Here is a 14,050-nt window from a genome sequence, read left to right as displayed (position 1 = left end):
CATGGTCCTCAGTTTTTGCACTGGTCCCACAGACGAGCCATCGATAATGTGTAGTAGTCCGTAGAAATGTGTACTAGTCTCGGACTGGCGGACTAGCATTAAGATCGACCCCTGTTCTCAGTGAGGTTCTGCTTCTTCTCAGTGAGGCTCTGTTTCTTTTCAGTGAGGTTCTGCTTCTTCTCTGTGAGGTTCTGCCTCTTCTCACTGAGGTTCTGCTGCTTCTTGACGAGGTTCTGTTGCTTCTCAATGAGGGTCTGCCGCGTCTTGATGAGATTCTGCTGCTTCTCAGTCAGGTTCTGCTGCTTCTCACTGAGGTTCTGCTTCTTCTCAGTGAGGTTCTGCTGCATCTTGATGAGGTTCTGCTGCTTCTTGATTATGTTCAGCTTCTTCTCGGTGAGCTTCTGCTTCTTCTCAGTGAGGTTCTGCTGCTTCTCAGTGAGGGTATGCTTCTTCTCTGTGAGGTTCTGCCTCTTCTCACTGAGGTTCTGCTGCTTCTTGACAAGGTTCTGCTGCTTCTCAATGAGGGTCTGCCGCGTCTTGATGAGATTCTGCTACTTCTCAGTCAGGTTCTGCTGCTTCTCAGTGAGGTTCTGCTTCTTCTCAGTGAGGTTCTGCTGCATCTTGATGAGGTTCTGCTGCTTCTTGATGATGTTCGGCTTCTTCTCAGTGAGGTTCTGCTGCTTCTCAGTGAAATTCTACTGCCTCTCAGTGAGGTTCTGCTACTTCTTGATAATGTTCTGCTGCTTCTCAGTGAAGTCAAACTGCTTCTCAATGAGGTTCAACTGCTTCTCAGTGAGGATCTACTCCTTCTCAGTGACATTCCTCTTCTTCTCAGCGAGGTACTGCTGCTTCTTAGTGAGGTTATGCTGCTTCTCAGTCAGGTTCTGCGTCTTCTCTGTGAGGTTCTGCCTCTACTTAATAAGGTTCTGCTGCTTCTTGATGAGCTTCTGCTGCATCTTGATGAGGTTCTACTGCTTCTTAGTGAGGATATGCTGCTTCTCAGTAAGGTTCTTCTTCTTCTCTGTGAGGTTCTGCTTCTTCTCAGTGAGGTTCTTCTTCCTCTCAGTGAAGTTCTGCTTCTTCTCAGTGAGGTTCTACTGCTTCTTGATGAGGTTCTACTGCTTCTCAGTGAGGTTCTGCTTCTTCTCAGTGAGGCTCTACTGCTTCTCAGTGAGCTTCCGCTGCATCTTGAGGAGGTTCTGCTGCGTGTTGATGAGGTTCTGCTGCTTCTTGATGAGGTTCTGCTGCTTCTCAGTGAGGTTCTGCTTCTTCTCAGTGAGGCTCTACTGCTTCTCAGTGAGCTTCTGCTGCTTCTTGAGGAGGTTCTGCTGCGTGTTGATGAGGTTTTGCTGCTTCTTGATGAGGTTCTGCTTCTTCTTGATGAGGTTCTACTGCTTCTCAGTGAGGTTCTGCTTCTTCTCAGTGAGGCTCTACTGCTTCTAAGTGAGTTTCCGCTGCTTCTTGAGGAGGTTCTGCTGCGTGTTGATGAGGTTCTGCTGCTTCTCAGTGAGGTTCTGCTTCTTCTCAGTGAGGCTCTACTGCTTCTCAGTGAGCTTCTGCTGCTTCTTGAGGAGGTTCTGCTGCGTGTTGATGAGGTTTTGCTGCTTCTTGATGAGGTTCTGCTTCTTCTTGATGAGGTTCTACTGCTTCTCAGTGAGGTTCTGCTTCTTCTCAGTGAGGCTCTACTGCTTCTAAGTGAGTTTCCGCTGCTTCTTGAGGAGGTTCTGCTGCGTGTTGATGGGGTTCTGCTGCTTCTCAGTGAGGTTCTGCTTCTTCTCAGTGAGGCTCTACTGCTTCTCAGTGAGCTTCTGCTGCTTCTTGAGGAGGTTCTGCTGCGTGTTGATGAGGTTTTGCTGCTTCTTGATGAGGTTCTGCTTCTTCTTGATGAGGTTCTACTGCTTCTCAGTGAGGTTCTGCTTCTTCTCAGTGAGGCTCTACTGCTTCTAAGTGAGTTTCCGCTGCTTCTTGAGGAGGTTCTGCTGCGTGTTGATGAGGTTCTGCTTCTTCTCAATGAGGTTCTCTTCTTTTCAATGAGGTTCTGCTTCTTCTCAGTAAATCTACTGCTTCTCAGTGAGGTTCTACTGCTTTTCAGTGAGGTCCCGCTGCTTCTTTATGAGGTTCTGCTGCTTCTCAATGAGGTTCTGCTGCATCTTGATGAGGTTCTGGTGCTTCTTGATGAGGTTTTGCACTTTATGCTCAGTGGATTTGTGGCATTTCTCTGGTCTCTGGAAATTGGCAAAGGCAAACCCAGGTGAGAAGGGGAATGATGGAATGTGTAAGAATGTGTAGGAACATGTTTAGGTGTGTGGATAGAGCTGCAGTTACTTCAGAGAAGCTCAGACCGACCTACTGGAGAGAGATTCCTCCTCCTGACAACATCCTCCTGCTGTCGAGATTTCTCAGGTGGTCAAAGCAGTCAGTGGTCAGCTGTCACAGTGACCCTCCAGAGACTTGGTCTGAGGTTTCTGAGGCTGGTTTAGTGGACGAGTCCAGAGCACCAAGGCTGTGTGCTACACGTCACTCTCAGCTTGATGGTGTTCACTCTAACTCTCATCTCCATCTTCGACTCACTTTTATTTATTCATTTTACTGCCAATAAATTATAAAGCAGCCTGTTTGACTGTGTGTGTGTGTGTGTGTGTGTGTGTGTGTGTGTGTGTGTGTGTGTGTGTGTGTGTGTGTGTGTGTGTGTGTGTGTGTGTGTGTGTGTGTGTGTGTGTGTGTGTGTGTGTGTGTGTGTGTGTGTGTGTGTGTGTGTGTGTGTGTGTGTGTGTTTAATAATGAATGATGGTGTCTATCATACAAGCTTTAGGACTTCGTTCTTGGAGCGGCAACTCAGAAACTCGTCTGAAAGTCAACAAACGCGATCACAACCAGCGCCAGCAGGACCAAGTGATCCACTCTGCTCAAAGCCAATCACAGGAACTAGAGCTGAGAACTCATCAGAACAGCAGTGGTTCTGCCCCACACAAACAATCGACCAGGAGCCTATACTAAGAACCGTGATTAACATACCAGGATATCTCTCTGTTTGTTAATCCTGAAGTTATCTGGATAAGAGGAAGTCGGAGTATAGAGCCCAGAAAACAAAAGGGAACAACTGAGATACAGAAACACACACACACGCACGCACGCACACACACACACACACACACACACACACACACACACTCATACATACACGCATGAGAGCATTGGTCATGAAATCAAACCCTCTTAGAGAGGGTCTGTGTGTGTGTGTGTGTGTGTGTGTGTGTGTGTGTGTGTGTGTGTGTGTGTGTGTGTGTGTGTGTGTGTGTGTGTGTGTGTGTGTGTGTGTGTGTGTGTGTGTGTGTTAACATCCATTAAAGTATGGCTTGTGTTTGTTGCAGCTCTCAGAAAAACATCAGATGAATATTTCACTTATTCGTTCGTTCTCTTCCCACCTCAGATGTTTTCACGCTCTGCTCACCTCCACCACATGGACTGCCTTTCAAAATAAAGAAAAACCTCAGCACATTTAATGTCAGCGTTCAAAATAAGGCAAACCTCAAAAGATTTAATTTCAGGTTTCAAAATAGAGCGAAGCCTCAACATTATTCTTATTAGTAGTAGTTGTCAGAATCCCTTGATGAATCAGACCAAAGCTGTTGATTGAGCTGTCCTCCTGGATGGGGTTAGATTTGAAGAAGACCACCTGGTGCCTCCAATATAACACCTCATCAGTTGTGCACCACGGTTTTATCGGGTGTTTTAGCCTTTTACCGCAACACACCCTCACCCGAGGCCAGCCCACCGCAGGCTGATCAGGTCTGGGCGTGTGTCGCACCGGAGGCTCCATGAGGTCACTTGTCAGCCTGACGTAGCCTGACGTAGCCTGACGTGTCCTTCCACCTTGGCCACAGCCACTGACTGCTTCTTTCAGCTGTAGCTGCAAGCTCTTTGACGGTCTTCAGCTGAGCTTGTACAGCAGCCCACTTCCATTGGACGCACATATACCTTCCAGCCACGGTCCTCTGTTTCAGTGGCCAAGTTTGCATATCGCAAACATTATCTTTTAAATGTCTTATCGATGGCGTCCTCCCAGGACACTGTCAGCACAACAATGAAAACATGTTGACAGGATTTGGACCAAAGAACCAGGTCTGGGCGCAGGTTGGTCGCTGCAATTTTGAGTGGGAAGATCAGCCTCTGGTTTAGATCGACTTGCATTTCCCAATCGTGGGCCAAATTCAGTCGACCTGAGTCTGGAGGCAATCGGTTGATCAACCGTTTCTCCCCTTCCCATATGGATGATGTTGGTTGCCAGACGGTAGTCTGGGCTTCTGGGGGCATGGCATTGGTGGTTACCCTCTTGCTCTCTAGTGCAGCTGCCAGGCACTTCAGCACTTGGTTGTGGCGCCAAGTGTATCTGCCTTAAGTAAAGCTGGTCTCGCAACCCACCAGAATGTGGTTCAGGGTTAATGGAGCCAGGCACTGGAGACAAGCCATATCCTCTCCAATCCAGAGATGTAGATTGGTTGGAGAGGGCGGGACATCATGCGTGGCTCTGATGGCAAAGCTCAACATATTAGCCTCCATGTTCCACAGCTCGCTCCACGTAATCTTCCTCCTCTCCACACCTTCGCACCTCATCCAGCGGCCTTGTTTGCCTCGGGACACAGCTCTGGCACACCAGTTCAACCACCATTCGCAAGCGCTGAGCTGGAGAAGCCTTCGGCCATGTGGTTGTTGTTGCTCTCAAACCTCTGCCATGTTGGACATGACTGGCCATCTGGCATACCGGGCGCTGTCCCGGTGGCCGGGGTCTATGGAGGCTGATCAACAGGTCCCCACCTGCAGGTTCGGATTAACGCAGAGGCTGACGCTTTCATGGAAGGCGCACTGACGTGAATCCGTAAATGTAATATGAATAGAATCCTGTGTGGGACAACAATACACAGTAATATATACAATATTTACAGCATTCAGTCTTCAGTGTTACAAAAATGTAAGTTTACCTGGGTTTGGGTTGTGGACTTCTGTAGTTGTGAACATACTAAAAGTTAAGTGGAGGCTGGGTCACATGGTGGAAGGGGTGGGGCAGAATAAAGAATAGACCAGGGGCAGATGACTATCTTAATCCTCCCCTGCCCACCGGCCCAAATCTGACCTCTTTGACCTTTTTGTACACTTTTGATGGGCTTCCACCGGATCACTGGTATCGGTTCGTCATAGATATAGAGCCTCTCATTGGCTCGCTGGCCCTTGACAATGGAGATACTGCGGGATTTGCTGGGTTTAATCTCCATTCGTGGCCAGCTGATGTTTCCCTGGTGTTTTTCCAGCAGTCCTTTGGTGGATGCTGTCATTGTTATTATGGTCGCCATGTTGTCGCAGTCCGTTCTCCAGGCGTTCCCCTCCAACCACGCACTGAGATGCTTGGCTGATCAGCTCCATTGCCATAGCTAGCACATGCCTCTGGTCATCTAAGTAGGTCTTTTTCAGGTGCTCCTCTAGTTCCCTCACAGGTACTTTGAAAGTCCCGGTTTTCTCCGTGGCAAAGAGGCCTTTGGTGAACTTGGAGTGGTCTCTGTAGAAGGCAGTCCTTGTTCGCTCTTTCTTCTTATGTTGCCTTCTCAGGCATTCTGCCCTTGGCATCGTTGTGAGGTGCAGCTTGATGTCACCCTGCAGTGCCTGAATTCCTTCCTTCTTCCATTGTTTCCTCAGGGACCCTCTTTCACCAGTCTCTCAATTTCTTGCTGCCTCCTGGACTTGAGATGTTCTGAAGGTTCTTTGTGAGGGCCAAGGCCCCTGCGCTCAAACTGAATCTTTCTGCACCGTAGCTGTAGATGATCTCCCCTATATTCTCCAGTTTCCTTCCGACCCCACCTTTCAGACGTTCAAGGAGACGTACAAGGTCTGTGTCTATTGTTCCCCATTCCTTTATCTGGCAGGATTTGAGCCACACAATTTCGTCCATCTATTTTCCTCTCTGAACTTCGTCTGGGGTACTGATACCCTGTGGGCTGTGGTGACCATCCTGCCACTGGGCTCTACCACTGAGGTAGTAGTGGTCAATGCCAGGTCCCTTGGTAAGCTCTTTCAGGCACTTTTTCTTGCACTTTTGAATCGTATTTAATGTCACCTTTCAAAATAAAATTGTATTAATCAAAATAGAATAAACCTTTAGTGGGGATTTGCACACAGGTGATCATTTTTTCCTGTTAGAGAGAAGATGGTTAATCTGCTTTCACACACACTCGTTTTTGAGAGAGAGAGAGAGAGAGAGAGAGAGAGAGAGAGATTGCAGTTTTCCAGCACACATCGGTCATTCTTTCTCTTGGTGGGTCGCGGTCTGTCATATCCAGAAACAGTATTTGTGTGTGTGTGTGTGTGTGTGTGTGTGTGTGTGTGTGTGTGTGTGTGTGTGTGTGTGTGTGTGTGTGTGTGTGTGTGTGTGTGTGTGTGTGTGTGTGTGTGTGTGTGTGTGTGTGTGTGTGTGTGTGTGTGTGCTGTTTGAAGCTGGAACAATGAAGGCAGCAGAAATTCCAACTTGAATGTTTTTTTATTTTAGTGCATCAATATACTGTGAACAATTTTTCAAAAGCTTTGTTTTTCCTCTAAAAATTCAGGGTGAATATTTCTGAGTGTAACTTCAAGATATTTTGTTTCAACAATCAAAATGACAATGTCTGCGTGATATCATTCAATCTCAGAGAGTAACAGAATGTGTGTGTGTGTGTGTGTGTGTGTGTGTGTGTGTGTGTGTGTGTGTGTGTGTGTGTGTGTGTGTGTGTGTGTGTGTGTGTGTGTGTGTGTGTGTGTGTGTGTGTGTGTGTGTGTCAGACCCGATGCACGGCCCTCGGTGTCTGGAGGTGGTTGACGTTCAGTCCAAACAGGTGACGGTTCGATGGGAGCCGTTTGGCTACAACGTGACGCGCTGCCACAGCTACAACCTGACCCTGCAATACCACTACAGACCAGCAGGGGCCGCCAGCAGGTACACAGGAGTTGGTGCCACCAGGAGGTACACGGGGTGGGGCCATCTTTCAGCAAGGGGATGGGCCAGAAGAACGTAGTGGAAGGGCGAACAATGAGGGGCTTAAAGCTCCTGCAGACTGCGATTTTATCAATCTTATAAATTCACAGCCGTGTATGACAGGAAACTAAATAAACAAGTTGGCTGTATGCAGACTGTACGATGAAAACAAGTAGAAGCGCAGCCTACGATGACATGAGTCGACGTGATTGCACAAAACACATCCTAAACATGAACTTAGTGGAGCCTCACCGTTGTGGCATTATGTGTTTGGAGAAAAATCCCAGAAAAGGAGCAGGGGGAGAATGTGGACATGGTCGTGGCTCAGAGACAGAAGACATCTCGTCTTTAACATCTTAATTTTGCACAGTGAGCTTGAAGTAATTACTTGCATCTGCTAGCATGTCACGTTAGCATTTCCTGCTGTGGTCTTTCATGTTCCAACAAAACAAACTCCATGTCAGCCAAACAAACCGGTCGCAGCAGCAGCTACGATCCCCCGAATGAGCTGAGATTGTCTGGTACTGAGCAGGCTTACGACCACAACATCGGCTGTCCACCAACCGTCTCACTGTGCGACCAAAGATTTGGCCACGATTATCGTTCGTCTATAACGGCTTAAAATCTCAGCGTGTAGGAGCTTTACGGCAAAGTGAGAGGGAAGTGAGTGGGTGGGGCTAAAATAGGGGAGGGGATACAATAAGAGAGGGGCTAAGGGTTGTGTCAGTGGTCATCCTGTTCACTTTGCTTGTCTTGCAGGGAGCCGGTGAAGGAGGAGGTGGTGTACGACCTGCTGAGCTCTGTGCCGCAGCACACAGTTCGAAACCTCCCACCGTTCACCAACGTCAGCCTGAGACTCGTCCTGAGCAACCCTGAGGGCCTCAGGGAGAGCGAGCAGCTGCTGGTCCTGACCGACGAGGATGGTGCGAGGCCCCACCGACCGCCAGCGTGTGCTCCATGTTGGTAATGTGGCACTAACAGTTTGTGCTGGTTGCTTCCAGTTCCCGGCGCCGTGCCTCTGGACTCCATCGTGGGCAGCAGCTACGAGCAGCAGATCAGCCTGAGCTGGAGAGAACCGCTGCACACCTACGGACTCATCCGCCTCTACGAGGTACACCACAACTCCCAGTATGCACTGCGGTTCAGTCAGCTCGAGTTTGAATATAGCAGCTAAGGATCCTGGGTAATGGAGTATTCAGGATGAGTAGAGTTTAAAGAGCTCATGACACCAAAACATGTTTGAAAAAAGTATTTACATAATAAAACCTTTCTGTCATGCTGCCGTCATCCGCTAGAAACCACTACAAAAAAACAGCGAAATTAAGGCGATATTCTTGAGCGCCGTCAAGCAAGCTTTCTTAACCGCCGCCGTCTTGGCAGTGCCGTCACGGTGACAACACTTGCCGCCAACCAGGCATCAAAGCAAAAGAGAAATATTTTCAGACATTGACACTGCTCAGCAGCAGCTGAAGACTATTTAAAGAAGAAAACTATGAGACTCTACAGTGGATGAGGTTAGATGAGGTCAGAGTGGAGCTCAGGACACTCTACAGTGGATGAGATCAGATGAGGTCAAGGTGGAGCTCAGGAGACTCTACAGTGGATGAAATCAGATGAGGTCAAGGTGGAGCTCAGGAGACTCTACAGTGGATGAGATCAGGGTGGAGCTCAGGAGACTACTGTGGATGAGGTCAGATGAGGACGGGGTGGAGCTCAGGAGACTCTACAGTGGATGAGTTCAGGGTGGAGCTCAGGCGACTCTACAGTGGTTGAGGTCAGATGAGGTCAGGGTGGAGCTCAGGAGACTCTACAGTGGATGAGGTCAGGCTGCAGGTGGATGGAGTGTGTCCAAGGCTACTGAAAGACTGTGCAGCTCCACTGGCAGAGCCCCTCCTGTGGATCTTCAACAGGAGTCTTCAATCAGGCAAAGTACCAGAACTGTGAAAGTCTTCCTGTCTGGTACCGGTGAAAGACTTCCTGTCTGGTACCGGTGAAAGACTTCCTGTCTTGTACCGGTGAAAGACTTCCTGTCTGGTACCAGAGGAAGACTTCCTGTCTGGAACCGGAGGAAGACTTCCTGCCTGGTACCGGTGGAAGACTTCCTGTATGGTACCGGAGGAAGACTTCCTGCCTGGTACTGGTGGAAGACTTCCTGTATGGTACCGGTGCCCAAGGTGGGGGACCCAGCAAACTTAAGGACTACAGACCCATGGCACTAACATCTCATATAATGAAGACACTGGTCCTTCGTTTCCTGAGGTCAGAAGTCACAGAGGCAATCGACCCACTCCATTGTCCTTATCAGGAGGATCTGGGAGTTGAGGATGCCACCCTGTACCTGCTGCATCGGGTCTATACATACGTGGTGGAGACGGGATGTTGTGTGAGAATCCTCTTCTTTGACTCTAGTGCATTTAATACCATTCGGCCCCTCATAGTACGGGACAAGTTCGGGGAGATGGGAGTAGATGGCCTCCTGACCACCTGGATTACAGACAAGCTGACAAAGCAACCTCAGTATATCAGGCTGGGGAGCTGTGTCTCCTGGATGGACTCCTGGATGGACTCCTGGATGGGCTCCTGGATGGACTCCTGGAATTTTGAATGCTCTCCTGGATGGTCTCCTGGATGGACTCCTGTAGGTTTGGATGATCTCCTGGATGGACTCCTGGAGGTTTGGATGGTCTCCTGGATAGTTTCCTGGATAGTTTCCTGGATGGTCTCCTGGATGAACTCCTGGGTGCTCTCCTGGATGCTCTCCTGGATGGTCTCCTGGATGGTCTCCTGGATGCTCTCCTGGATGGACTCCTGGATGGACTTCCGGATGGTCTCCTGGATGGTTTCCTGGATAGACTCCTGGATGGACTTCCAGATGGTCTCCTGGATAGACCACCAGATGGTCTCCTGGATGGACTCCTGGAAGGATCCAGGAGCAGCACTGGAGCTCCACAATGGACTGTTCTAGCACCTTTTCTGTTCACGCTCTACACAGCAGAATTTCAAAACAACATGTAGTCCTGCCACGTGCAGAGATACTCCGATGATATGTCCATAGTGGCTTGTATCAGTGGCAGGTTTGGAAGGTCTCCTTGATGGACTTCTGCATGGACTCCTGGAGGTTTGGATGGTCCCCTGGATGGACTCCTGGATAGTTTCTTGGATAGTTTCCTGGATGGTCTCCTGGATGGTCTCCTGGATGGGCTCTTGAATGGTCTCCTGGATGGACTTCCAGATGGTCCCCTGGACGGACTCCTGAATGGACTTCCAGATGGTCTCCTGGATGGGCTCCTGGATGGTCTCCTAGATGGACTCCTGGATGGATCCAGGAGCAGCACTGGAGCTCCACAACGGACTGTTCTAGCACCTTTTCTGTTCACGCTCTACACAGCAGACTTATAAAACAACATGGAGTCCTGCCACGTGCAGAAATACTCAGATGATACGGCCATAGTAGCTTGTATCAGGAGCAGGAGTACAGGAACCTTCACAAACACAAACAACAAGATAATCGGCTGATGAGTGGGCTCAGTCCTCGATAGGGGACTGGACCCTCTGAGAACTGTGATGGAGAACAAACTGAACGAACTCAGAGTTAGACTGGACGATACAGACTCTCCAGTCTCTATGGACAGAAGCAGCCCTAGTGGTCGCCTCCTGTCACTGCGCTGTAGAACAGAGATTCAGGAAGTCCTTCGTCCCGCTGCAATAAGACTGTTTAACACCTCCTGAACTCACTCACTGCAATCATAATCATCATTTCACTGCTCTCCGGTTGACCTGTCCACTGCTGTGTCCTCCGGTGTTGACCTCACCACTGCTATTGACCTGTCCACTGCTGTGTCCTTGGGTGTTGACCTGGCTGTGTCTGACAACCGCAGTTTTTTTTTTAACATTACTATTTTTAGTTAACGGGGGGCGCCGGTGAGAACGCTGAGGAAACGCTATCTTACTTCTGAAGTGGCTGCACGTTTTATGCAAATTGTACAGTGCACTCCTGCTGACATTTTACACTCACATACATCACTTTGTGATTTTTTATTTGTGAAAAGCTCTTTATAAATAAACCTTACTTGCTCTCTTTACCTGTGTACCTGTGATTTTGTTGTAAATAATTTTAACAGTAAACTGACGACAAGACTAAATTCAGTGGCTCCACTGAAAACACAAATCATTCAAAACAAAGCTCTGCCTCCGCGGAGAAACGAGGAAACTAACAGACTGAAGAGGCAATGCAGGAGTGCAGAAAGGAAATGGAGGAAAACTAGATCAACTATTCATTATCAAATCTTCTGTCAACAACTCAAAATCTACAATAATACAGTCAAACAATCAAGATCTTCTCATTTTTCAAAACTTATTTCAGAAAATAAAAACAATTCCAGATGTCTCTTTTCCACCATTGACCTTTTAATTAATACAGATTTTAATAAGTCCTCCAGGTTTTAACAGACGTTTTATGTGAGGACTTTGCAGACCAGTTCAGAAGTAAAACTGATGCTATAAGAACTGATCTTTTATCTCAACAAGGTACTTTGAAGGCTTCTGAAGTATTGTTTCGACCAGAGGAGACACTGGAGACTTTTGTCCTTGTTGACACTGAGACACTTGGTCCAGTTGTCTCCCAAGTTAACCACAACCTGCCTTTTAGAGCCGATTCCCACTAGGTTTTTTAAAACTTTCTATGGTTCTTTTAGTTTGAGCTTCTTGACATCATGAATTCCGCTCTACTGACGGTGTTTTTCCTGCTGCCTTTAAACCGGCGGTGGTGAAGCGCCTTCTGAAGACGAATCATTTAGACCCCAACACTCTTGATAATTACCCACCAGTATCCAATTTACCTTTTGATAGCAACATTTTAGAAAAAGTGTTTTTTATCCAATGAAATGGCTTTTTATATAGAATGGATATCTTGGAGAGAAATCCGTCTGGTTCTAGGATGAACCACTGGACCCAGACAGCCCTAGTAAAGATTGTTAATGACATCAGGGGTAACATGGAGGCTCAGAAGCTTTCCGTCCTGGTGCTACTGGATCTTCGCGTTCCTTTGATACAGTAGATCAGCACATTCTGTTAAATAGACTTCAAACCCTGGTGGGACTCTCCAGCACTGTTCTTAACTGGTTCACCTCCTGTCTCTCAGATCCTCCATTTCATGGGTTCTTGAGGAGCAAGTATCCATACTTCATAAAATGAAGTGTGGAGTTCCCCAAGGTTCAATGTTAGGACCAACACTCTTCAGTCTTTATATGTTGCCGCTTGGGGACGTCATCAGGAGACATCAGCTTTCACAGCTCTGCTGAAGCTTTACATTGCCATGTCTCCTGAGGACACAGGGCCATTAGACGCCATTAGACGCCCTTTTTAACTGTATTTTAGATTTAAAATCATGGATGTCAGACAAGTAAAACCTCAGTTTTGTCCTTGTTGAGCTGGAGGAAGTTATCGGTCCTGAAGGTCCGAGGGAGAAGCTTCTATCGTCACTGCAGGACTGGAAAACCTGGCAGTGTGTTAAAAACCTGGGCCTTCTCTTGGACTCTGAGCTGGATTTGATTCCCCATATTAAGAATAGAACAAAACTTGAAGAACATAGCCAGAGTCCGCCCATTTCTCTCTCTGGCCAGCAGGAGGTGCTGATGCTTTTATCTCCAGTGGTTTAGATTATTGTAATGCCTTGCTCTCTGGTCTTCCCCAGGAAACTCTCAGCAGCCTTCAGCTGCTCCAGAATTCAGCAGCACGAGTGACGGAGACCAGAAGACAGGAGCACATTACGCCTGTTTTAAAGTCACTGCATTGGCCCCCCGTGCGTTTCAGGATTGATTTGAACATTTTATTAGTAGTTTTTAAATGTCTTAATGGTCGTGGGCCTTCTTATCTTTCTGACCTGCTTTTACAATATGAGCCCAGAGGCCCTGAGGTCCTCTGGCTCCGACCTGTTAAGGGTTCCTAGTGTCAGGACCAGGACCTGCTGGGTCGGGGTCCCTGTGGCGGAGCCCCCCATAGCTGTAGGCTGTGGCTCCTCTCCATGTGGTCGGCCCCCGAGGATGGTGTTTTCCCTCCTGGATCATCAGTGCCCGGCTATTCTTACATCAGTCTTTATATTTTGATACGGGCAGTTTGGGTCTGTGGTGTGTGTGTGTGTGTGTGTGTGTGTGTGTGTGTGTGTGTGTGTGTGTGTGTGTGTGTGTGTGTGTGTGTGTGTGTGTGTGTGTGTGTGTGTGTGTGTGTGTGTGTGTGTGTGTGTGTGTGTGTGTGTGTGTGTGTGTGTGTGAGATTTATCTATCAGTCTATCTGTCTGTCTTAAGGCCCCTTCATACTCCCTTTTTGAAGCCATAAGAACAAGAAGAAAATTTGGCAGTGACGTCAGCCAGCTGCTTTTTCAGCAGGACTGTTCATACTCCGATAAGAAGCTTTCAAACTCACAGGCCACGCCCCCTCCTAGCAGCCACATGTCTGTGAAGCGGCGTTTTAACTTTTGAAATGTACAGTTTATTTCTCGCCTCCAGAGCTTTCAGAAATACATTTCTCTGAAAGAAGAGAGCCTTTGTCCGATGTTGGTCCGGTTTTAAATACAGGAGCTGACAGCTGTTCGTGATGCGTTCAGGTGCATCACGTAACGCCACCTCTGACATTTTAACGAGCTGCAGGGCTCGTACAGTAGCGATGTTACAAGTTAAATATTATTAAAATATGACTGATAGTCATTAGCAAACCGGAACACGCATGCGCAGCACACGGCAGAGCAGAAGTTTCAGCTGTGCAGCTCCTACATCGTTCAGCCAGGACGGTTGGTACAACCGAAACACATTTCTTCAGCCAGATGGAGCTGGCCGAAGGAAATTACGTCATTTTGTTTGGCAGGACCTGCACTGCCCAACTTTCTTCTTGTTCTTATGGAGGATGAATTGGCCTTTGCTCCACACTCAGTTATTTTTTATGGTAAAAATAATAAAAGGAACATGAAATATGGTGTCATGGGCACTTTATTCTGTAAATGTATATATATTAGCAGTATAAGCCTCCATTGCCCAGAATTCCCTGTGACCACATGCT

At 48.0% G+C, this 14,050-nt stretch overlaps 1 protein-coding gene across 2 annotated transcripts in view; it reads left to right on the top strand.

Moving 5' to 3' along the window:
• Window positions 1–14,050, top strand: part of LOC308125561 (receptor-type tyrosine-protein phosphatase mu-like) — a 95,042-nt gene that overhangs the window by 47,894 nt on the left and 33,098 nt on the right. For both annotated transcript variants that reach the window (XM_080489421.1, XM_080489420.1), the window contains exons 10-12: window positions 6,808–6,961; window positions 7,760–7,923; window positions 8,002–8,111. In XM_080489421.1, coding sequence (XP_080345547.1) covers window positions 6,808–6,961; window positions 7,760–7,923; window positions 8,002–8,111 — 428 coding nt within the window. The remainder of the gene's footprint in view (window positions 1–6,807; window positions 6,962–7,759; window positions 7,924–8,001; window positions 8,112–14,050) is intronic.

The sequence above is a fragment of the Lipophrys pholis genome (assembly GCF_963383615.2).
Source record: "Lipophrys pholis genome assembly, chromosome: 20".
In the NCBI taxonomy this organism is placed as follows: Eukaryota; Metazoa; Chordata; class Actinopteri; order Blenniiformes; family Blenniidae; genus Lipophrys; species Lipophrys pholis.
This window is presented reverse-complemented; position numbering and strand designations above follow the sequence as displayed.